The sequence below is a fragment of the Mercenaria mercenaria genome, chromosome 2 (genome assembly GCF_021730395.1).
Source record: "Mercenaria mercenaria strain notata chromosome 2, MADL_Memer_1, whole genome shotgun sequence".
Taxonomy (NCBI): domain Eukaryota; kingdom Metazoa; phylum Mollusca; class Bivalvia; order Venerida; family Veneridae; genus Mercenaria; species Mercenaria mercenaria.
Genome location: NC_069362.1, coordinates 37,742,388 through 37,769,527, shown reverse-complemented (window position 1 = coordinate 37,769,527; position 27,140 = coordinate 37,742,388). Strand labels below are relative to the sequence as shown.

The following is a 27,140-nucleotide window of genomic DNA, read 5'->3' as shown; positions in this document are numbered from 1 at the left end:
ACTCCCAACAATAATATATCAGTCTTTGAGAATTTGGCAAAACAATATAATTATAATACACGTACATGATGCACACTTCCCTCCTTTCTAAGCTGAAGATTTGTAAATAAATCTGAATACTTCCCTAGGTAAAACGACAAAGTCTCTCCATCTGTATTCCTTACACTTAGAATAAATCATTTTTGTTGGACAAAAATCCTCCCATTTCAACCCCAAATACTGCAACCTTGTCATACAGGAATATACACATATGCTGCTAACATAACATAAATAATGTACAAACACTTCGAAAAAATTACAAAATTAAAGCAAAAAAGGTAGAACAATCTTACAAAAATATCTGTTTTGTGAGCTGTTTAGGTGTATTGAAAACCAAGCTGAACCAGTGTTTTATCACAGTTTAATTTTTCCTTTCATATCACTCTAACAGAAATTATACACAATAACAAGACAAATTAGTTACATATATTTTATATAACACATGTAGTCCAAATAATAGGACGTTTAGGAACAGCGTGGTAACTTTTGACTGTCCCTGTCCCGGCACGGCTTAGAGGGATATCATAAGCCATCCTAATAAGCGAAATGAGAAAGGCTACAACTGTTACAGACTTACAAGTAGTATCACAAGATGACTCTTTTTTCCTCCTCACACCCGCCCCCCCTAAATCTCAGCAGCAGGGATATAAAGATTCTAGTTGTTCTACTACACGTATATACCAAAGGATAAAAAGATTAGCAAGAATGTATTTGGAAATAACATCATCATAAAGCAGATATTTCAGAATTGTGAACAATATATTGTAATAGATAGTTAGATCACTTTTACTCCCACCAAACTGAAATAAAATGTAATTTTATATGTAGTATTACAAATATTATTTCAAATAATATTAAGCATATATAAAAATTAATATTGTATCATTTTTATGGATGTATGGTATACTCTGTTTGGCTTGTTAGCCTGGAAGTACAGTGCTATTTGCAAAGTGGGAAGCCGTGGGTTTGCTCCCTTTCCATGTCATGTTAAAAAGGTGACAATAGATAACTACAGCTTCTCTCATACCCTCATGGTGGCTACTATTCAGGAATTAGTACAATAATACTAATTCACTACAGACCAGTACTAGAACATCTTTTGTGTACTGATTATGCAAGTACTATGTAACTATTTCTCTACTGAAGTGTGTCTGAAAACCATTTGACTATCAATTTTTTAAAACTTCCTTATACATAAATATTAGACATGACTGCTTTCACTTACATGCCATAATTCACTTTTGTTCCAATACAAGTCAGTGTCTGTACTCAAATCACATTATTTGATATTTATATTTAACATTCCAACAGACATTCAAAATAACAACATATTAACATTCAACCATGGATAAAACAAGAATATTTTTAACAATATTTTACATGATTTACACTTGACTGCAAATTACAGGCAAAATGTCACAAGTAATCCTGTATTATTATTGTGGTGAATTAGTACGTAAAGCCAGAGGGCCTGTCAGTAACACACAAAATGGAGACACACTTTTTTCCCGAGCAAATTGTTAACACATCAAATGAAAAACAATTAACAATACTTAACAATTAATATACTATATGTCTAATATTCCAAACATATGTGTTTGCCTGTACCTAGTGAAGACAGACAGAGTATGTATGTACTCAACATACTGGTACATGTATTACTACAAAGGATTTAAAGCCATCTGTCATTTCTCATGATCAAAAATATTAATGATAATTTGTCTGTGTCAAAACAGGTAACAATCTCAGACATATTAGTATCAGCAAGAGTTACGGCCCTTGTTCTATTAACTTCTATCACATTTCTATATATACACATAAACTGAAAACCTATAGCAAACCCCTTTTCTATATTCTGGTATGTAATTTTCACTGCTATACCTTATAAATGTGGAAACCAATCAAACTGTTCAACAAAAGATTACTACTCAAAATACTTGGCCGATAGATACCTCAAACCACCAGAAACTGTATGGAGGCATTGAGGATCTGCGGCAAACCACAAGTTTCATCGAGGCTACTGGTCTGACAGTGTAGTCGCATACGAGAAGAAGAAGAAGACTACTCAAAATTATTCCTGCTTTTTTCTTTTTCTTTTTTTTTAGATTTGCTGACAAAATATATATGTTTACCTATGAAAGTTTAGTCGGAATAAATTTGGAATTAGTATAAAAGAGAAATGTATAAGTAGTAAAAGCGAGTTACAAAATGTTTATATACTTAGAAGGTATAACAAAGGATTTATGAATTTATACAGTCTGTACTCTGTAGCACTATATTCAACAGTCATGAGAAAATCGTCTAGCACTATTTTTTAAGAGAAAGTAGTTCTGGCAGCATTTATCACAAAGATTTATTGTTCTTTGATTTTGAAGCACTTTCTTCCTGTGATTTTTTCCTCCGTAGTGCCGCCAGAGTCAGCTCCGTCGCCAGGTTCTTGTGTCCTATCATAAGACTCACAGCGGCTATACGCTGTATACCCTGCAAATATAAATACTCAGTTTGCATACACTTATTATTATCATTTAATATATTATTATTATTATTATTATACCATATTTATATAATGCCCTTTTCATGATAAATACGTTCAAAGGCGCTTTATATAGCGCAAAGGCAGTCACTCGGCACCAAATTCATTCTTCACCAGTACAAACACAGATCGATCTGACTGAAGGAACAGAGTGAAACAAAGCCCCCAGAACAGAGAGAGGGAGAAATCCTTTTAGGTACAGGCCTGTCAAGCTAATTTAGCCTAGCTCTTTGCGAATAGACAGTAAGGTTTTTTTCACATGCCAGGTGTATAGCACCCATACACAGAAAGCCATCTCCATATAGATTAAACATCAATTAACTCTTGTTTTCAACTATGAAACACTGATCATTACATTAAAATTTTACTTGTTTCCTACAAAAAAGCCAGCAAATTCCAAATTGAAACTGAAGTGCAAGATGCATGGCCTTTTAAGGCTCACATACAACATCTCAAGTGCTTCATGAAGTCGAATTAAGGTCCTACTAAAATGCTACATATTGCGAAAAGGTAAAGAGGTCAAGTCCATACAGTAAGTATACCTGTGATACAGCCATCTTAAGTTCACTTATATCCTGCATCAGAACGAGGTATTCATTCACCATGTTCCATTCCTAAAATATTCCAGGTATATACAGCAATACATTTCAAATTATAACATTTCCATTTCTAAAACACCATACATTGTAGTTCAGTAGTTTCTAACATCTAATAGATGTATTCCACTTATTTAAGGCAGTCAGGTAACTTTAATACCAAACCACAAAAATTCTCCATCAGTATTTCATCATAAGAATGAAAGATTGGAGGAAAAATACTGAGCTTTTTCTTTTTGAATAAGAATAGAATTCAAACGTTATTTCATAAGCATGTGATAGTTTAAATCAACTCAAATGAGGTTATTTCATATACTCACAATGGCAAGATTTTCCACCTGAAGGAAGAGTTCAGTGAGTGCACGTGAAACAGGTGGTAGTATAACTGTAGGTTCAGACTCCTGTTTTGTCATGTTATTGTACAACTGCCATAGTGGCTTCAGTAGACCCAAGTTGACGTCTAACTTCTCCAGGTCTGTATCTCTGTTTGATATAGAAATGAGCCGTGCCATGAGAAAACCACCATAGTGGCTTGGCGACCAGCATGGATCCAGACCAGCCTGCACATCCACGCAGTCTGGTCAGGATCCATGCTGTTCACTTTCAAAGCCTATTGCAATTAGAGAAACTGTTAGCAAACAGCATGGATCCTGACCAGACTGCGCGGATGCGCAGGCTGGTCCGGATCTATGCTGGTCGCAAACCCACTATGTTGGTTTTTCCATGGCACAGCTCATTAATACTGCAGTGACAGTATGTGAAAATGGAAGGTGTGTGCATAAATCTTTAAAATATGTAAGAGTCTTTGATACTGGATTGAAAACCATGGTATGTCCTGAATAAAATGTCTGAGACAAGTTGAGACTGTTAGTAACGAGAACTCTATAATAAAATAAACCATTTAGTCAAAACGAGTCTTGTACATTCTCTTACTCTTAAGTAGTAAACTAAGCCTATTCAGAGACACTGAGATTATGAATAAAATGCATACAGAGCTGAATTTTTTTCCAGAGATCCTGGATGCAAAATAAAATGGAATTAGCTGATAAAGAAACTTACCTGTGCTGTGTCTGAACAATCTTGAGAAGAAGCTGAATTGTTTTCAGTCTCTGTGTGCCCGTCTGCTTGCTGGCAACATAAACCAGAGATGTCCACAATTCACTCAGTGGTAAACATCTGAAATATAAACAACAGAAATACAGAACCCTGTGTGCCCATCTGCTTGCTGGCAACATAAACCAGGGATGTCCACAGATCACTCAGTGGTAAACATCTGAAATACAAATACACATACACCCCAAATATAAAGCATTTCCACAACCAAACTTAAAATGCATCTCATGCTTTTTTTTCTAAATGAGAGAAAGGCTGTGTCTTTCAACTTCTGCTTCACAAGATTTCTTTCATACCATTCTTCAATATATACAGTCAACATCGTACTTGCGACCACCTCTATTAAGTGATTTTTGTATTAAACGACCAGTCAAAATCCCTCCCGAACATTTTCAGTACATAAATTCATTCCATTAAACAGCCATTTTATTAAAAGACTAGCAACCACATTAATGTAGTCCCGACAGGTAAAACATTCGACAAAAGTATCTATTAAGCAACTGAGCACCAAATTCCAGTACGTTTTGCACCTGTCTGAATGCAATTAACCTTTGTAACAATCAAACTGACGAACAATCCAGCTATAATATTCACAGTTTGTGAAAATTACATACATATATGTATGTTCATAATAAATACAGTTACATTAACAGTTAAAAATAGATTTTCTTTTCATCTGACTGAAATTCATTAAGAGACCATTCCATTAAGAGACCACATTTTAGCAGTCCCTTGGGTGGTTTCTTAATACAATGTCAACTGTACACATATTTCATGACTGGCTATACCCAGTACATGTAAACAATACACATATCAGGACTGGCTATACACAGTACATGTAAACAATACACATATCAGGACTGGCTATACCCAATGTAAACAATACACATATCAGGACTAGCTATACCCAGTACATGTAAACAGTACACATATCAGAACTGGCTATACACAGTACATGTAAACAGTACACGTATCAGGACCGGCTATATACAGTACATGTAAACAATACACATATAAGGACCGGCTATACACAGTACATGTAAACAATACACATATCAGGACTGGCTATACCCAGTACATGTAAACAGTACACATATCAGGACCGGCTATACACAGTACATGTAAACAGTACACATATCAGGAATGGCTATACACAGTACATGTAAACAGTACACATATCAGGACCGGCTATACACAGTACATGTAAACAATACACATATCAGGACTGGCTATACACAGTACATGTAAACAGATATGCCATTTTTTCTATCAAGAGATGTCTCATGAATCCCTGTTTGAAGTGAGCACACCTTTCAGGACTATAAGGATTGGTAGTTTTCATTCAGGTATGAAATACTAATTAATTAGTAGAGTAAAATTTCACCTGGCCATGTTAGACGTGAGTACATCATTAAGTATGATATATCCTGTCTCGAAACTATCTCTGGTACCTGCTGTCACTGTGAACTTGTAACCCCAGTGGGTATTGGCATTTGCTAATTCTGTCTCAAACTCATAGTATATTGTGTCACCTGAAATATTAACATTTCAACTCAAATTAAATCTCAGCATACAATACAAAATACAGTATAGTGAAACCTTGGATGTTTGTTCACTATGCAAAGGTTGTTACTGTGTGTCTCGGTGAAATAAAAGATATGTTCTGTTCTGTTCATTTACTTAGAATTTGGTCTAGATGCAGGTAAAATCTTTTTGTACAGACATAGAAATATCATTTATACAATATCTGTATAAATGGAAGTAAAACATAGCTGAAGAAGTATAAATAGGTTAAGTAGGCAGCTTATTACCATGCTGTAACGATGTATTGTGAATGCACCATTTTGTAAGACACTTTTGTTTTCAGTAAGGAGAACATTTTGATCTAATGAATCTCAATTGTTCATTGAAACTGCTGTTTCATAAATAGAAATTCTTTGCAGATTAAGATGACTGTCTGTTTTTTGTTGTTTAAAACCACACTGACACAATTATAATTTATGCATCAACTTTCAAGCTTTTGATGGTTCAGAAAGAGCCCAGGTGCTCATCTGAGTATTATCTCAGGCACAGGAGAGCATTATGGGAGAACAACCCACGGACACAAGCCACATTGTTCATTAAAATGAGGTGCTATAATAAATGTTGATATTTTCCTACCTGGTACTTGGAAACTGTTCCAGACACCTCTAGATGAGCCGGACATCTTGTAGTTGTTCTGTTGCATGTCAGAGGTGGAACTAAACATCAGTACATCTTGTTCTCGTGTTGAACACCTGACAAATCATAGAGTCATTCAATAACAACTGGCCCAAGTTAAAACATGAAGTATTATCTGCAGAATTTTTGCAATTATTTTTTCAGGATCATTTCATAAGGAACTTTTTACTCTATTAATATTTATGTGATCAATTGTTTATTTGTTATCTACACCATTTCTGTTACAACACATTATAAAAAATTACCCATGCATTTACCATTTATCTTCAGCAGCTATATAATCAGTTTAAACAAAGAAAGATCTTTTGAATAATACAGATAAGAAAATCTCATGAAATCTCACTCTCATGATAACCAAATGAGATCTGGTCTATAGATGTAGAGGCATTATTTGCACTTTACTAAGAATCTTCATAAATTGTGATGAGCAATTTTCAATAGAAAATGGCTGGTAACCATAGTTACTTATCATTCTTTCAAACAATTTATCAGTTAAATATAAATGTTATCTCTTACTTTGAGTCAAAGTTGACAGTAAGGAACGAGGCACCAGGCAGCTGTATTTTCTCCTTTACCATTTCGTTCTCACCAGTTTTATAATTATGTTGTGATTCCTTCGTGATCACTGACATTGTTACTTCCTCCATGAACTGACAAGCTGTACGAGCTATCGGTACCAGGCTCTTCTTCTCACAGTGATGTACCAGATTCTGTACAACCTAAACAACAACAACAAATTATCTCCCTTTTTACTTAACACAAAGGTTACTACAAAGTATCATACTTATGTTTACAAACATGACAAAACAATTAAACACAGTGAAGGTATTAATTTAAATTCATTTTCTAGTGAATGTAAAGATTCAAGTTATATCTGAATCTAAAAATCAACTTTTTATTATAACATGCAATGCAGAAGTAACAATATATCATTAGAAAATGACAAATGTTCCATAAGTACAGTAACCTTGTCTACCATTTGGGTTAGGGTTTTTAATTGCAACCCTAACAGTACACATCTGACTTTTTGGCAGAACACATGTTTAACATTTCTATGAAGTTTTATGACAAGTATGCCAATGGGCAGAATGTCAAGCCCACCAGCTGTCAAGTGTGACCTTGACCTTAGACCTAAGGACCTTGTCCTTGCACCCTCCATCTCATAATGGTGAACATTAATGCCAAGTTACATCAAAATCCCACCATGCATGAAGAAGAAATGCTCTATACAAACTTCAATATGACTTTGACCTTCAACTGTGACCTTGACCTTTGAGATAGGAACACGAGGTTTGCACATGACGCGCCTTCTCATTGAGTTAAAATAAAAACAAGATTGGTCCATGCATGTCAAAGTTATGGTCCAGACAAAATTGGAAGGACACACACATGGACGCACAAGCACTGACCCACCAAAAGTGATGACTATATCGAGATCACCGTAAGTGGGGCTCACCAATAAACCATCAAGTTGTTTAAAAGTTATTGTGTAGACATAAATTATTTCTAACACATGGACTAATGAACCTATATACAGAGCAGTAACTCTATGACATCCTTTGGGACACACAAACAATATTCATACAGTTTTAACATGTTAGTATAAAGAATAGGCACTTACTTTCTGAAAGTTCTCACGACTTCCTGTTTTATACAGAAGGTCAAGGACACATGGTATCTGCTGCACTTCCTTACATCCAAGCAGATCAGAATTGATCACATGACCATAGGCTGGCCAATGAGCAAGCAAGCTGGTGAGGACCTGTCTAGCATACAGCACCGACATAGCCATGTTCACCTGTAACAGTTCAAAACATTAGAAATCAAACTTTTGTGTTTTGGGTTTAATGCCGTTTTTCAACAGAATTTCAGTCATATAACGGCGGGCAGTTAACCTAACCGGTGTTCCTGGATTCTGAACCACTACAAACCTGTTCTCCACAAGTAACTGCCAACTTCCCCACATGAATCAGAGGTGGAGGAGTAATGATTTCAGACACAATGTCGTCAAATAGTCACGGAGAACTTACGCCCCGCCCGAGGATCGAACTCGCCACCCGTAGACCAACGCTCTTACTTACTGAGCTAAGCGGGCGGGCTGAAATCAAACTTTAGCCAGTGCAAGAAAAAGCTTTCATTCTGTAAATGATTAGCTAAATACTTGGATCTACATTTACCATTTTTGGTTGCGGGTTTATCCCGCTACCAAAGTTAAAGTGTATTTCTGACAATCATAGCTTCTTTATTTTATTCCGAATCATATCCAAAGGATGTTCATGTGCTACACAAAATAGTCCCATTCATGAACAATGCGGATGAAATATCAATGAACAAGTAGTTCTTATTCAACCTGTATCCACTCACACTGACCATTTAGATTATATAGTTACATCACAAGCTGGGTCAGGCAGAGTTCATCTTAGATATGAGGCACATTAAATTTGTATTTGTTTCTCATTCATGTATATTCATAGACTGGCATTTAAACAGAAAATAAATCTACAAACAAAAAACCCGCAACCATCAGACATTTCAAGGCTTTGATTAACAGTTGATATCAAATAAATATGTAACACATTTTAATGAGAGCCCTTTATAGCCTGGAGGGAAAGGCTCCACGAGCAGAAGAAGGTGGGTTCAAACTTAGCTTGAGCCCTAACCTCCATAAAAAGAGAGCTCAATGGCTGAATGGTTAGGGCTGCTTACTTCACTTCACTTGCATCCCACCTTTGTGAGTATCCACCTTGCTCATAACTTTTACTAAAGGAAATTATCCAGTTGACTAATGCATTGACAGCAGTTCTATAGAGGGGCCAGTCTATGCCAAAAATAATTGACTAAAACATAAACTCTAAACATGTTGGAAGGAGTATTCAGTGTTTTGTTAAATTCCAAATTTTTACTATTACATAATCATTTTTGTGCATCATTTTCCTAAAATTTATATGGTCACATTGAATGTTTCAAATACCACTATTACCAGTACTTGAGAGTATATATAAGTTTATAGGGTGCTCTATAACTAAACTCGTTACTTTGGCAAGATATTCCCTTGTTCCAGTTTTCCCGTGTTTTTCAAGTTCTTTCTTCAGTAAGTCAGCACTCTTGGTTCTCCTTTGTTTAATGATCTCATCCTGCACATCATTGTCGGGACACTGTATCAACTTCTGTGTGTCAACTGCTGTCTCTTCTGATGCTTTCTCTATCTTCCTATAGTCAAATTTTAATACATTAGAAACTACAACTTCTCAGCATTTTACATGTCATCGAAATCATAACTTCTCAGCTCATTTCATGAGAAAACACAACTTCTCAGCAACTGACATGAGAAATCACAACTTCTCAGCATTTTACATGAGAAAACACAACTTCTCAGCACTTTACATGAGAAAACACAACTCCATAGCTCATTACATGAGAAAACACAACTTCTCAGCTCATTACATGAGAAAACACAACTTCTCAGTATTTTACATGAGAAATCGCAACTTCTCAGCATTTTATATGAGAAAACACAACTTCTCAGCTCATTACATGAGAAATCACAACTTCTATGAAAATGTACAACTTCTCACTCAGCATTTAACATGAGAAAGCACTAGTCATTTAAGTCAGCTTGCCAGCCATTTGAAATCTTCCTTTCTTTTTCACTCAGTATAGCTCTGTAAACTAATCCAATGATTTGTTTGTTTTGAGTTTAACGCCGTTTTTGTTGTTGAAAAATGGTGTTAAACCCAAAACAAACAAATCACTGAATAAGTTTACAGAACTGTACTGAGTGAAGAAGAAAGGTAGTGGACCTATAACAGCAGTCCATAATATCCATGCAGTGATGTATCTGGCATTCTTCAGACCACAACGTAGCACCTACAACCAGCTGACTTCCCATTCATATGCCGAAATTATATATACAGAGCATATGTAATCAAACGCAAATTTCAGATTGTCATTACCAGTCCGCTACCTTAACCTGTACTGTTTAACACCTGCCCTTGTAATAAAACTAAATATAAACGTAACTTCACGATTGGCTTTCCTGTCTAAACAGAGTTCTCTCTAATTAATATAGTATACATCACATGGAGAACATTTTCATCAGGTGGGGTGACAGGAATTTATTTACATCACTCAGCAGAATGTGGTGCCTGAATAAATTACTCTTCTATGTTTATACATGTACCTGAATATACAGTCTCACAATAAAGCCTCACTGCATGACAAATAGACTGATAAAAGCAATTTTGTTTAAATTTGAAGATGAGGTATCTCTATACAAACCTCTCCGTTTGTTTAAGTGAAGGATGATAGTGTATGCCAGTATCTATCACCTTCTCTGACAGCGTTGTACTCAGTATGGCCTCAGGGTGCTGAGATTGCAGTATAGTATCCCTGTACAACATAGAAATATCTCCTGTTACAACTTGCTCTAATATGGCAGAAATTCTAACTGATATAAACTCTTGTTTGAAGTTATTAAGTAACAGAAACAATTACTGTAGATAATAATCATGAAAGATTTTAAAACAAATATCTCAAATGCCATAAATTTTAAGCAATCTAAAACAGAACCCAAGCGGGCAAGAACTAAACGACCAAAGGTCTCTCCTATAATCAGTCAGTGAAATCTTGCTAAATCTTAAAATAACCAAATGAGACCTCATTTATCAATACAAACTCTTTATTCCCACTTTGCTTAATAAGTATGCACATGTTTGATATATGATGCAAGTCATATGAGATTTTATAAGAAAATGACCAATTACGATTCTGTGGCTCATTCTTTTACTTGACGATGCTATTTATAGACTCACCATTTCTCTGAAAGTTTCTTTATGATTTCCTTAGGGGTAGCATCTACACCTTCAAAACTGAAAGTAAAGCAAGCACGCTTAATTACACATGAAACAAATATCATGTAATAAACAAAATAGACTGAAAAGAGAAATTTCTTGTAAATTATTTGAACACTACAGTATTATAGGTCTGATAAATTGTAAAAAATAAAAAAAAAATGTTTTACTTACTTTTCAAGAATGGCTTTGACAACAGCATCAGGATTTCTGTCATTCATGTCATAGATCACTTTCAGTACAGATATAGGCAAGTTCAGGTCACTTCTCAGTATCTGAAAACATTCAATGTAAAAGAAACTACAATACTTTTTGCAAGTGTACTTTCCCAGTTCAGAAATGTCTATTTTTCCATTCAAATGTTGTGTGAAAGTCTTCTACAGCAATTTTCCTTTAATGGTGGAGGAAGAAAGTTTGATGCAAATCAGGCTAATAGTGTGGGAAAAGTTGGACACACATGATTTCAGGATGTACAGATGGATGTACGGACAGCAGCAACGCCATATGCCACACCCCCCCCACTGAATGTGTGGGGGTATAGAAAATATATCCAGTACCAACTGCAAGCACTTACCCTGAACATAAGTTGTGTTTTCTCATCTAGCTCATGGAACATATCCAACTCATCCACGATGTTTATCTCCGTGTTTCCCGACGATATTGAGGAAGACGAGTCACTCATCAAACTCTCATCACTGTCAGAGTCCTCGTCTTTACTCAATGCTTTAGAATTCTTAATAGCTTCTTTCAACTTGGTCTGTAACTCAGACGCTGTAGCAGGTGCTTTCTTCACAGTGGTAGTACAGCCTTCATGTGTGTACAACATCAGAGATAATACCTACAGGTAAACAGGTAATTACTTCATTAGTCTGTGATGATATATATATAAGCCGTGCCATGGGAAAACCAACATAGTGCAGGCAGGCATCCGCGCAGTCTGGTCAGGATCCATGCTGTTCGCTAACAGTTTCTCCAATTCCAATAGGCTTTAAAAGCGAACAGCACGGAGCCTGACCAGACTGCGCGGATGTGCAGGCTGGTCTGGATCCATGCTGGTCGCAAACCCACTATGTTGGTTTTCTCATGGCACAGCTCATATATGTAATTTTAGAATGATCAAAATATGATTTAAATTAATAGTAAATATACAACAATTTCCAAGCATGACATGGTAAACTTCCTCACCTCTTCAATAACCAATTTGCTTCATCTTGTTTCAGAAGTGATGTTATTACATCATTTTTACAATTTCTTTACCTGCGCAAAATTTGTCTGAGTTCATGCAGTTACGAAAACCAGAAAAAAATCTAATATCAGCAATACTGCTAATTTACTGCAAATAATTCCTATAAATTATGATACAAAATTTCCCTGACTTTTCAGACAATTTTACTGCATGTTTTACTTAAATTAATTTTTTTTTCACAATATGATATCAAAACCTAGGAGACCATATCTACAACATATTTTCTTTAAAATGTAAACCATCACTATTCATCAGATTTGGAATGTTGGCCTCGATCTTCCCCCACGGCTAGTTTTACCAAACTGCCATAAACAGCTATAAAACTCCCTGACAGTTTCCATTTTTCAAATCTTACATGACAATTTTCAAAATACCCTGAACTTGTATTTTTTATTTCCCTGACTTCCCAACACAGATGTTATATAAAACCAGAGCTTCGCCAAGCAGGGCAATATACACCAGAAGGGTTACATCAGAGGATGGGAGCAAAATTTAAAGAACTTGACAGTTGAAGCCCAAAGGACAGGAACAGCAATGGGAAGAAATTCCAAAGAAAATTCTGAGTCCACAAAAAATTCTTCCCAGGTACAGTAAGTCAAAATACACCGTAAAACTGTAGGTACCATCCATGTTGTACCACAGAAAAGTGGTCTCAGTTTTCCCCTATGGCCAATAATAAAGTTTTAAAATAAGTTATTTATAGTAACATAAAAGGGAAGTACTTCAAAATGTTTTATTGTAAGTGATGAAAAAAGGGGTCTGCCAAATAAAAACAAGAGGACCATGATGGTCCTGAATCGCTCACCTCTTCCTACATGACCCAGTCTTGAGTATGATGTCGTTTTTTCTATTATTTGACATAGTGACCTAGTTTTTGAGCTCATGTGACCCAGTTTTGGACTTGCCCTAGATATTATCAAGATAAAAATTCTGACCAATTTTCATGAAGATCCATTGAAAAATATGGTCTGTAGAGAGGTCACAAGGTTTTTCTATTATTTGACCTACTGACCTAGTTTTTGACCGCACATGACCCTGTTTCAAACTTGACCTAGATATCATCAAGATGAACATTCAGACCAACTTTCATACAGATCCCATATCATCAAGATGAATATTCTCACTAACTTTCATGAAGATCTCATGAAAAATATGGCCTCTAGAGAGGTCACAAGGTTTTTCTATTTTTATACCTACTGGCCTAGTTTCGGACCGCACGTGACCCAGTTTCGAAACTGACCTAGACATCATCAAGGTGAACATTCAGATCAATTTTCATGAAGATCCATTGAAAAATATGGCCTCTAGAGAGGTCACAAGGTTTTTCCATTTTTAGACCTACTGACCTAGTTTTTGATTGCACGTGATCCAGTTTCGAACTTGAACTAGATATCATCAAGATGAACATTCAGACAAACTTTCATACAGATCCCATGAAAAATATGGCCTTTAGAGAGGTCACAAGGTTTTTCTATTATTTGACCTACTGACCTAGTTTTTGAAGGCACGTGACCAAGTTTCGAACTTGACCTAGATATCATCAAGGTGAACGTTCTGACCAATTTTCATGAAGATCCCATGAAAAATGTGACCTCTAGAGTGGTCACAAGCAAAAGTTTACGGACGCACGGATGGACGGAAGGACGACAGACACCGCGCGATCACAAAAGCTCACCTTGTCACTTTGTGACAGGTGAGCTAACAAGAGCACTGCAATGCACAGCAAAATACACAAAGCAAAGTCATATATGACCTTTGTCCCCTAGTGTGACCTTGACCTTGAAGGGAGTCATCTAAAACATGCACTCTATACTTAGTGTGGTGAACATTTGTGCCAAGTTTCTTTGAAATCCTGCAGTTCAAGAGTAACAGAGCGGACACGAAACAAACTGATATGACTTTGATCCCTAAGTGTGACCTAGACCTTGAAGTGCAACATCCAAAACATGCGCTCTGCACATCCTCTCGGTGTGGTGAACATTTGTGTAAAGTTTCTATGAAACCTTCAAGAGTTACAGAGCGGACATGAAATTGCTAATGGACGGACAAACAGACGGACACTTGGGGCTTAACATAAAACATCCCTTTGGGCATATAACAATTATAAACATAAGAAAAGCTTACCTCCAAATCCTTTAATAACCATTGTTGACTGAATCCTGTCCCCTTACTGGCTGTAGAGACGAGACATTGAATAAAGTCAGAAGCATACAACTCTAGTATACAGCAGTTACTGGCATTCTGCAGACTGTTGTGTAGAAGTTTCAATGCCAGTGATAACACCCAGAGATTCTCTACATTCTCTACTGTCTCTGTAATATAGTATATTATATCACTATAAAGTCTGGGACATACAACTCTAGTATACAGCAGTTACTGGCACTCTGCAGACTGTTGTGTAGAAGTTTCAATGCCAGTGATAACACCCAGAGATTCTCTACATTCTCTACTGTCTCTGTAATATAGTATATTATATCAGTATGAAGTCTGGGACATACAACTCTAACTCTAGTATCCATCAGTTACTTGCACTCTGTTAGATGCTGTGTATAAGTTTCAATGCCAGAGATAACACCCAGAGATTCTCTCCATTCTCTATTGTCTCTGTAATATAGAGTACGAGGGCTGTTCAAATATAATGTAGACTTTTTCTGTTAATCTCGCATATTGTGTATGTGCGGACAGACGGACGAATAAACGCAGGGTGGTGAGCAATCATAATAGCTCAACCCTAGCACTTCTTGCTCAGGTGAGCAAAAAAGGGTATAATTTCGACAAAACAACAGCAAGCTTTATGTAACTTGTCAAGGGTCACCTCATAAGGCCGAAAACAAAAGTTTGAAAGCATTTGGCCTATGAAACCTGCATACATGCAAAACTTTAACCTGAACTTTTGTGAAGCGGACGCTAAGAAAATGGTGAAAAATATCAAGTAGTCAAGCTTAAAGACTCGAACCTGTGCATGCAAATCAAAAACTTACCAGCGCTTTTCTTATCAACAATATCTTTGACAATATTTACAAACACTACAATATTTGTAGAGTCCCAGACTTCTGTTGTCATGGATACACAGTCTATGTATTTGTCTGGCACCTGTGAAATAGATAAAACATTTTTTTCTCTATAGATTTCTTGAATAAACAGGTGAAATAACATTGCAGCATATAACTGCTGGTCATTCAACTTTTCAACATGCAACCATTGCCGGTGGTCTAGTGGTAACATGCTTGACTGTCAATCCAGAGGTCTGGGGTTCAAATCCCGGTCCAGGCACTGGAAATCTCTAAGATGCTCTTGAGTGTCACCCACCTAACTTAGAGGCCTGTACTGGTTCTTCCCAGGAAAGACTGCTTAACATGTATCAGTGCTATACACCGAGCACTCTAAAGAGCTAGGCTAAGTTAGAAGGACAAATCTGTATCTAAGAAGGATTTCTCTCTAACAATAACAATAATAACTAGAGCTATCACTAAAGGTGATGAATGTACCCCCCGCATGCACTGACACAGTACATTGCAATCTGACGCACACAAGATTGCATAATTATGTGGACTGTATGTATATAGACTGTATGTATACAGTATAGTAACAAAAAACAAAGTCCCGTAACTATGCAGAATATTTATCTAACGGAACGTAACATTCACCATGCACAACTAGGGTTAGTACTGATCACTTGTGTGAAGTTTCATTAAATTGTGTGCAAGGGTTCGGAAGATTAGGCGCGGACAAGATTGCATATGCAGACTGTATGTACATAGCATGTTAACAAGAAACAAAGTCCCATAACTCTGCAGAATATTTTTCTAAAAGAACCTAACATGCACCATGCACAACTAGGGTTGGTACTGATCACTTGTGTGAAGTTTCATTAAATTGTGTACAAGGGTTCGGAAGATTAGGCCCGCACAAGATTGCATATGTAGACTGTATGTACATAGTATGTTAACGAAAAACTAAGTCCCATAACTCTGCAATTTTTTTTTGAAAGAACCTTACATGCCCCATGCACAACTACTGTTGTTACTGATCACCTGTGTGAAGTTTCATTAAATTGTATCAAGGGGATGAGGAGAGATGGTGCGCACAAGATTGTGTCTATGTATATAGTATAGTAACAAACAAGAGATCACAGAGTGATCTTGGCGCCCACCAATGTGCCATTTTTGAGTGTTCCAAATTTCAAGACTTATTGACTAGCTCAAGGTCAAATTTTCACAACACTGTGCATGTGGTCCAAATTCGAAAGCTGTAGCTTGAGAAATGTGGAAGTAGGTCACTAGATCAATTTCAAGGACAAAGTTCTTTGTACACATAACTATGCATGTGCATCAAGTTTGAAGGCTGTAGTTTGAGAAATCTGAAAGTAGGTCACTAGGTCAATCTTAAGGTCAAAGTTTATTTCGGTATACAAATCTATGCAAGTGGCTCAAATTTGAAGGCTGTAGCTTGAGAAATGTGAAAGTAGGTCACTAGGTCAAAATCAAGGTCAAATTTTATTTCGGAACACAGAACTAAGCATGTAGTCCAAATTTTAAGCCTGTACCTTCAAAAATGTGAAAGTAGGTCACTAGGTCAATGTAAAGGTCAAAGTTTGTTTCGGTACACAAAACTATGCATGTGGTCCAAATTTGAAGGCTGTAGCTTGAGAAATGTGAAAGTAGGTCACTAGGTCAAAATCAAGGTCAAATTTCATTTCGGAACACAAAACTATGCATGTGGTCCAAATTTGAAGCCTGTATCTTCAAAAATGTGAAAGTAGGTCGCTAGGTCAATGTCAAGGTCAAAGTTTTTTTCAGTGCACAAAACTATGCATGTGGTCCAAATTTGAAGGCTGCAGCTACAGAAATGTGAAAGTAGGTCACTAGGTCAATATCAAGGTCAACTCATGTCAAGGTTCATCTTGCCACTCAAAAATATACATGTGGTCCAAATTTGAATGTTGTAGTTATTGACAAGAAGATTTTAAAAGCTTTTCCCTATATAAGTCTATATGAACCATGTGACCCCGGGGCAGGGCCATATTTGACCCTAGGGGGATAATTTGAACAAACTTGGTAGAGAACCACTAGATGATGCTACATTACAAATATCAAAGCCCTAGGCGTTGTGGTTTGGACAGGAAGATTTTCAAAGTTTTTCCCTATATAAGTCTATGTAAACCATATGACCCCCAGGGCGGGGCCATATTTGACCCTAGGGGGATAATTTGAACAATCTTAGTTGAAAACCACTAGATGATGTCACATACAAAATATCAAAGCCCTAGGCCCTGTGGTTTTGGACAAGAGGTTTTTCAAAGTTTTTCACTATATAAGTCTATATAAATCATGTGACCCCCGGGGCGGGGCCATATTTGACCCCAGGGAAATAATTTGAATCATCTTGGTAGAGGACCACTAGATGATGCTTCATACCAAATATCAAAGCCCTAGGCTCTGTGGTTTTGGACAAGAAGATTTTCAAAGTTTTTCCCTATATAAATCTATGTAAATTATAGAAATAAACAAAGGGCCATAACTCACTCACAAATTGTTGAACCAGTCTGATTTTCAGGGGGACACAACTAGGGTACCAATACATCATTCTGACAAAGTTTGGTCAAAATCCCCCCAGTAGTTTCTGAGGAGATGCGATAATGAGAAATTGTTAACGGACGGACGGACGGACCACGGACACAGAGTGATTTGAATAGCCCACCATCTGATGATGGCGGGCTAAAAACAAAGTCCCGTAACTCTGCAAAACATTTTTTCTGAAAGAACCTAACATGCCCCATGCACAACTACTGTTGTTACTGATCACTTGTGTGAAGTTTCATTAAACTGTGTCAAGGGGATGAGGAGAGATGGTGCGCACAAGATTGTGTCTATGTATAGTGTATAGTAACAAAAAACAAAGTCCCGTAACTCTGCAATTTGTTTTTCTGAAAGAACCTAACATGCCCCATGCACAACTACTGTTGTTACTGATCACTTGTGTGAAGTTTCATTAAATTGTGTCAAGGGGATGAGGAGAGATGGTGCGCACAAGATTGTGTCTACAGACGGACAGATGGACAGACAACCTGAAACCAGTACACCCCCCCCTTACAACTTTGTTGTTCGGGGGGTACAATAATTCCAAATTCATACTTCATTCAGGGCATCCATAGATATAAATTATTTATATTTTAAATACATTTTTCCATTTCAACTTACAGAATCAACAATTTCTGCTATCTTTTTATATTTTGGCCTTCTACAAAAACAACAATGAAGCGCTGATGTAGAAAAGATTTAAAGCAAACATACTGTATGTCTTTTCCTTGTCTTGACATCTACCAGCAATGTTGTGTGTTTATCCGGGTAATGTTTGAGAACCACGCCCCTTTTATGATCCATTCCTGTATGATTGTATGTCACCAATGTTCCGGTAGTTAGCACCTACAATAGAAAGCAGTAAGTCAATTTCTTCACAAATAACCTAGAATGGCTGTTTCAAGCTAAGTATAATTCTGTTTTGACTACTGATGAAATATTGCAGAGTGAATAATTTTGGCATTAGTTTTTTTTTCATGATTCAATAGACAACTGTAATATCTGCACTGTTAAAAAACTGTGATTCTTTGATGGTTATACGTTTGCCAATGCTTTTGATACTCAAGTGTTTTTAATTCACTTGTCACTCTGTTCCTGAAAATGAAACCATTATCCACAGCACAATATTTATTTAACAGGATGTCTTTTAAAATGCCTGTAAAATTCATACTAAGACAAACTGAAATTAAATCAAAGAAAGGTTCACAACAACCAAGTAGTTTCTTAACAGAAGCTCATTCACTGACTGTGTGAAACCTCTGCACTGTTTTGAAGTGTTAACAATGACAACAGTCTGCATTGGTACTTACTTTAATATATATCTTAAAATAAAGGCTCTTTTGTCTTTGATTTCTCCATATTACATCTAAATTTCATGACAACTCACTAGTATATGAGGATACTCAATTTCTTTAACAATAAACAAAGTTATTTGGTGTATTTTTTTTTCAAAAGAAAACTTACCTCTGGGAATCCTGCCATCACAAACATAGCAAAGATTGAAGACAGCTCCGGCTTCTGAAATATAATTTGTAAATTCCAATTAACTGTAAAAACTCACATGAGTAATAAAGCATACTGATTGGTGCATGCAGATGGTAGCCAGCAAACATTTTAACACAAGTGCCTCAATATAAACATGTTTTTTGAAAGAACTGTCCTCGTGCTGTATTTTACATTCAAAAACAGTGTCCTAATTCCACCTTGCTAGTCTACTACTGATCAGTATATTTCTGCCATTACTTTAATATGCGAAATAACCCGCCCACTCGGTAGGGAGAGCGTTGGTTTACAAATTGCAGGGTCGTTAGTTTGATCCACGAGCTGGGCGCATGACCTCCGTGATGATTTGATAAAGGACGTGTCTGCAATCATTCGTCCTCCACCTCTGTTCATGTGGGCAAGTTGCCACTTACTTGCGAAGAACAGGTTTGTACTGGTACAGAACCCAAGAACACTGGTTAGGTTAACTGCCCGCCGTTACATGCCTGAAATACTATTGAAAAACGGTGTTCGACCCAAAACAAACAAATACTATGCGAAATGTCAAAAACATTGCATATAGGACTAAAAGTGTTTCATTATGTATGGTTACCTTGGCGATATTCTGTACGCATTCCGTGAGATGATGATGTAGTACAAGTTTCCATTCCTGGGAGTTGTACAATCTCTGTAGTATCCTAGCAACAGAACATGACCATTCTAAACCACTCCTGAAATATATTAGATCTACACATAATACCATAAATCTTGTGTAAACACATGAATTACACTTGTTCTTTTTCCAGTTCTTCAGTACTGGCAGCAGTACAACTGAACCTGCAACAGTGGCCACAAAGTCATGTACTAAGCAACCATTTGTCTTGAACAACCAGTCAAATCTACTGACTTATTTGTTGTAAATACAAATTGTCTTAAGCAGTCAGCTACCGTAAGCAACCAGACAGTGCTTCTCCTTTTTTCTGCTTGATACTTAATACACACATGACTGTACATCATTAATTGCAGACTATTTCATGAGTGCATGATCCCATAAAGAACTTGTCCAAGGAAGAAAAAAGATCAACTGATCCAGTGTCCATGAGATGTATGCCACAAAGCTTCTGAACAGCCTAGCCTAAACTGAAGGGTTATTTTTTTTTCAAGTTCAGAATTTTTTTAGTATCTTCAATTTTTTGCTTGCAAATATAATTTAAATGTGTGACCCCTGGACTGGCACCAGTCAAAGCCATTTCTACCAAATATCAAAGCCAAGTAGAAATTAGAACAAAGTCAACTGGTGAAGTAAGCGGACTTGCTGACAAGTGACTGCTAATGCAAGTTCAGCACTATAAATAATCCAAAAAGTCTTCTGATTCATATTACACTATTTGGGACAGAGCTCTGGGTCTGGTGGTTGACACGGTAAACAGTAGAACTGTTCTTAACTCTGTTTGTAATATATGAAAGTGCTTGTGGTTTTCAACAGTATTTCAGTAAATCTTATTGAATTATGAAATAAATGTTTACTTCTCTAAACAATTAGCTCCAAACGTAAACAGGTATTTGATAGTGCTGTATCCATCCATTTCACCTGTACTTACTTCCCTGTCTACTGAACTGTCTGCTACCTAGAATACACAATATATGAATAGAAACAGGTATTTGATAGTTCTGTATTCTTCCATTTCACCTGTACTTACTTCCCTGTCTACTGAACTGTCTGCTACCTAGAATACACAATATATGAATAGAAACAGGTATTTGATAGTTCTGTATCCATCCATTTCACCTGTACTTACTTCCCTGTCTACTGAACTGTCTGCTACCTAGAATACACAATATATGAATAGAAACAGGTATTTGATAGTTCTGTATTCTTCCATTTCACCTGTACTTACTTCCCTGTCTACTGAACTGTCTGCTACCTAGAATACACAATATATGAATAGAAACAGGTATTTGATAGTTCTGTATTCTTCCATGTCACCTGTACTTACTTCCCTGTCTACTGAACTGTCTGCTACTAGAATACACAATATATGAATAGAAACAGGTATTTGATAGTGCTGTATCCATCCATTTCACTGTGTTATTCCTGCTACTGAACTGTCTGTCTGAACACAATAAGAATAACTTTATAGGATCCGAGACTGACACAGTTGTAAGTGAATACAATGGTTGGTGGGGTGCTAAGTTGAAATCAATTATTAGCAAAGCATGTAGATAGAGGATATTGTTGTTTCTGAAAACATTTCAATTCACAGTGGCTCAAAATGAAGTTTTTAGAGTGCTTACAGTGAAAATGATTTTTCTAAGTGAAATAAAACTGACACTTCACTGACACAAACAAATTTTCTTTTCATTTTATGTGTAAAACTCTTCTTTTGTTGCGTAGTTTATAAAATGTTTAAAATCGCGGGAAAGGTCAGCAGAATGCGTAACACAAATGACCTCATTTTAAAGACGTCATCGTCAATATGGTCCCCAGTATTCATAACGCTCGGTATACAATTTGACTTCGACCGCGATGGAGGACCGGAACTAGTTCGGCAAAAACAGTGAAGAATAAAAATGATAATCTACTGTTTCCAAACTATGGATTATCACTTTTATTTCACTGAGAAAACTATAATTCACTGTAAAAAATAAAATAAAGGAGCTTCACATACAGCATACTAAAACTCCCGAAAACTTCTTGAACTTTAGAATCTTCTGAATTTTGCACTACATGAATCCTACAAGTAAAACTACTAACTGTCCGGAGAAGCTGTCCGTAAGGTAAAAATAACCTTAAATACACATACATGTGTACTGGTTGTCATTATGTAGAAAGAAATACCACAGAAAATATAATCCAGTCCATGCCTTAAATGAAACACAGTACAACAGAACCTTACCTTGACAGGACATTTTGTAAGCAGCAATCCCAGCAGACCCATGGCAAGATGTCTCGTATTTACTTCATGGCCACTTTCTCCTCTAAAATAATATAATTCAATTTTTTGTAGTCTTGTTGTTTCCATGGAATTAATGTTGTTGTTGTGGAACTGTATCAACATTAAGCTTGGAAAATCAGTTCATGATATGCATTTAGCAAATAGTCAATAGTAAATAAGGTTTAAGACATAGCCTAATCAAAGAGTTCAATAAAATCAAAAGCAACTGGGGTTTTCTGGTGGGTGGGGGGTGGGTGTTTTTGTTTGGTTTAACAAAATATTTCTTGTGATGTAAATTCTGAAAAATCAATCAAATTCATAAGAGAAGTCTCCAACTAAATAAACATAAGATGAACACAAGTAAATTACAACTTAGATATACATATGAGCTGCACCATGAGAAAACCAACAGTGGCTTTGCGACCAGCATGGATCCAGACCAGCCTGCGCATCCGCGCAGTCTGGTCAGGATCCATGCTGTTCGCTTTCAAAAGTCTATTGCAATTAGAGAAACTGTTAGCGAACAGCATGGATCCTGACCAGACTGAGCGAATGCGCAGGCTGGTCTGGATCCATGCTGGTCGCAAAGCCACTATGTTGGTTTTCTCATGGCGTGGCTCATATCTTCATGCCTGTCCTATCAACTTGTTAAGGTAACAAATATACCAACATACCTGGATATTTTAAATAGTAGTTTCAGGAACTCTGCTGTCATAAAGTTGAAACTTGTTCCACTTAGTCCAGCCTGGTAAACATAAATACAATTTCATGATTTCAGTCTCAAAGACATCATGTATCAAAAAATCTGTGCTTTCTTCGAGTTTTCCAATGGTGAGGATACGAAATTTAATTAAAAAATAAATGTCTATCCTTTGAATAAGTTAATATGGGACACCCAATTTCTAACAAAATGTACATTCACATCAAGTGGCAGGTTTTGTTTTTGCTGTATTTAGAGTCACAAAGTTACAATTTAGGCCATATGGTGTCTTCTCCAGTTTTTGATGGTGAAAGAAGACCACAGGGACCACTCCTGACACTGTTACCAACATGGGCAGCCACCTTGGTAGAACCATAAACCTTACATAAATCTTTCTTACATGAACAAATCTACACTCCAAGTGAGGTTTCAAACTCACATCAGTGAGAGGGAAGTAGTTAAAGGTCAATATCTTAACCATACAGCCATGCAGGCCAAGTTGTGTATCAAGATGCATCTCTGTACTTAGTAACCATATGAAACTCTACTGTTGCTGTGCAAACTTACATTTGTATCATGTGGAATCACTGCACCTACTGCTATGCAAATTTACATTTGTATCATGTGGAATCACTGCACTTACTGCTATGCAAACTTACATTTGTATCATGTGGAATCACTGCACCTACTGCTATGCAAACTTACATTTGTATCATGTGGAATCACTGCACCTATTGCTATGCAAATTTACATTTGTATCATGTGGAATCACTGCACCTACTGCTTTGCAAACTTACATTTGTATCATGTGGAATCACTGCACCTACTGCTTTGCAAACTTACATTTGTATCATGTGGAATCACTGCACCTGTTACTAAGCAAACTTATCATATGGAATCAATGCACCTGTTGCTAAGCAAACTTACATTTTTATCAAAAGGAATCACTGCACCTGTTGCTAAGCAAAACTTACATTTGTATCATGTGGAATCAATGCACCTGTTGCTAAGCAAACTTACATTTGTATCACGTGGAATCACTGCACCAGTTGCTAAGCAAACTTACATTAGTATCATGTGGAATCACTGCATCTGTTGCTAAGCAAACTTATCATATGGAATCAACGCACCTGTTGCTAAGCAAACTTATATTTGTATCAAGAGGAATCACTGTACCTGTTGCTAAGCAAACTTACATTTGTATCATGTGGAATCAATGCACCTGTTGCTAAGCAAACTTATATTTGTATCAAGAGGAATCACTAAACCTGATGCTAAGCAAACTTACATTTGTATCATGTGGAATCAATGCACCTGTTGCTAAGCAAACTTACATTTGTATCATGTGGAATCATTGCACCCAGCAATCCCATGAATCTCTCTTGTGAATGTATAGAGAAAGCTTCCTCCTGTCTTGTCTCTATAGACCTATCTTCATACAGGGTCACTGATTTGTCTGCAGTATAATAAGTTAAAGTTTGTAACATTAATAAACAGCCCTTGATCTATATTGTAGTCAGTTTACAATTCTTAAATAGCATTGTTTTCAATGAATAAATCTTTGAATGGAAGGTAGGTAAAACAAATTATTGGAATGATTTTCAGGTTCTGTTTCAGTACTCAGTAAACCAACTGAAAATGGAATGTAGCAGTTGTTCTCTACTGATTTCTTTACCATTATACACATACAGCTTAGAGTCGCAAGGGAATAAACAAAATGTTTGTTTCAAGTTATCCAGTTATAGAAATATAAGCGTACAGTTAGGGGCAATACAAACTGCTCAAGTCATCCTTGGAGCGGTGTCTCATTGTAGATACTGTAACACGATTGGATGACAGACGAGCAAATAAATAAATATACTTACAAAAAGGTGAATGAAATTTTATCAAAAGAGATATCAGTTAAACAATTTAACAAACCTTTTTCATCTGTATCTTTGTCTGTCTTGTCCTCCTCACTCTTTGATTCCTCTGCTGGCACCTGCATTGGTCTTTTCAGATTTTCTGTAAAAACAGTTTCCATATACTAACTTTAGATGAACCAAACTTTACTAGAATTGTGTTCATAGGATACCAATCCCTTTGTTTTGTGATGTTAGGCCACAGAGTACTGTAAATGATGGCTATAGAAGAAGTACACAAAACTTATGGACTTGAAAAAAGCAATAGAGTGTAAATGTATATTTCACCTTCAAATAATAAAGGGTTTTGCCACCTTGTCATGGTGAAAGCTTGTATCAAATTATCTGAATACAGGGTTTTTTTTCGGCCATTTTTATAGCCGTTATAGGGCTATATTCCCAATGCCAAAAAGTATGTATTTTTCCCAAAATGAGTGCAAAAATTCCCAATCTACATTCTGAAAAAAATTTCATCAAAATTGCACAAAAATTGACCAAATTATGGACAATTTTGTAATGGAAGTCTGTTAAAGAGGTTGTACAATGTGAAATAAGTGTATGAGAAAGTGCTTAAACACATCCTTACTATATCCTATGGGACTAAATATTTCCCAATTTGGAACATTTACGCATCAAAATTCCCAATTTTGGGGGTATAGGCTATGTTCCCAAATTAGCTAGAAAAAACCCTAGAATATCATTCTATGCATATAAAACTTCACAATGGGGTACAGGGTAGAACCAACAACCTTCAGAAGCCATTTTGATGTATATAATCTCTATACTTACCATCTTCATCATCAGGGACCTGCTGTAGACAATGTGTAGTGATGGAGATACATTGGTTCTGTAGGTGTGTAGCTAGAGAAGTGTAGTCATGGTCCAGGACCACCCCATTCTCTGTGTTGAATATAATATCCCCCATAGAGATAGCCAGTAGTGTAAACAACATCCATACATGCTGGTGTATGTACGCTTGAATTAGAGAATCTGTCTCCTGGGAAGTTTTCACTGAAGCATAAATCAAATGAATCCAGTTGTGTGTATTGACATAATAAGAGCTTCCACTTCTATACTACATTAGGCAAGGCAAATATAACCATTTAAAGTAATGGAACAGGACACAGCAGAAGCTGATCACCATAGATTAACAATGCCATTTAACTTAACTGTTTCTTGCTGATTTTTTTTTCTCAAATATTAGACCATACCATGAATGTTGTACATCATTCTAAAGAATCTTAAAGGCAAAAGATTATTCTGAATTTTCAATTTTGATCCAACATATTTTGAAAATTTCAATTCTGACTCCATTTCCAAGCAGAATTTCTTAGCAAACAGAATAATAATAATGCGGCTTATTGTCTTGTACAATAAAGCCCAGTTTATTTTAGCAGAAATACGGTAATTGTTTGCTATCAAGGGAGGCTACTGTGTATCATTGTAATGTTTTATTCCTGGTGTTGTCCTTCCTTATAACTCTTCAACAGGAAGTGTTCCGAAAGTTATCTCCTCTTGATTTCGCATGAGTTGAAAGCAACATCGAACAAAAAATTTAGAAAATAAAATCTGTTCAAATCTAAAGTATTTTGTTGCCATCCAAGAACATTAAAGTTATAACAATGCCTGGAAGGGGTAAAGGAGCTAGAAAAAGGCGGCAAACTGATGCAGCAGTCTCACATAAACGGAAAAAAACAAGGCAAACTAGGTAGGAAGGACGGGAAGATGAGCCTGGGGCGGATGAGACAGAGATAGTGAATATTTTAGACCAACAGGTGGAAAGGGATGACGGTAAAAGAGGTGATGTCATTGATTTTGAGAAGTTAATTTCAGAATCTATGGTTCTACCTAATACTAATAAAACTTCAGAGTTAGTCATTGAAAAGCCTGAACTGATACGGTGTGGCGGGGATTCTTTGGCTTGTCACGTCCCTGATCAGATTAA

At 36.4% G+C, this 27,140-nt stretch overlaps 1 protein-coding gene across 1 annotated transcript in view; it reads right to left on the bottom strand.

The window, feature by feature from the left end:
- Positions 1–383: 383 nt before the first annotated feature.
- LOC123562125 (zinc finger ZZ-type and EF-hand domain-containing protein 1-like) overlaps positions 384–27,140 on the bottom strand; it is a 93,767-nt gene continuing 67,010 nt past the window's right edge. The window contains 24 exon segments of the mRNA XM_053535432.1: positions 384–2,520; positions 3,115–3,186; positions 3,489–3,651; positions 4,228–4,344; positions 5,666–5,813; positions 6,442–6,557; positions 7,018–7,220; positions 8,123–8,299; positions 9,537–9,711; positions 10,780–10,890; positions 11,313–11,369; positions 11,526–11,626; positions 11,926–12,189; positions 14,722–14,909; positions 15,579–15,690; positions 18,891–19,022; positions 19,641–19,694; positions 20,272–20,389; positions 21,186–21,286; positions 22,556–22,637; positions 23,269–23,339; positions 24,629–24,750; positions 25,215–25,298; positions 25,985–26,192. Coding sequence (XP_053391407.1) covers positions 2,383–2,520; positions 3,115–3,186; positions 3,489–3,651; positions 4,228–4,344; positions 5,666–5,813; positions 6,442–6,557; positions 7,018–7,220; positions 8,123–8,299; positions 9,537–9,711; positions 10,780–10,890; positions 11,313–11,369; positions 11,526–11,626; positions 11,926–12,189; positions 14,722–14,909; positions 15,579–15,690; positions 18,891–19,022; positions 19,641–19,694; positions 20,272–20,389; positions 21,186–21,286; positions 22,556–22,637; positions 23,269–23,339; positions 24,629–24,750; positions 25,215–25,298; positions 25,985–26,192 — 3,114 coding nt within the window. The 3' untranslated portion in view covers positions 384–2,382.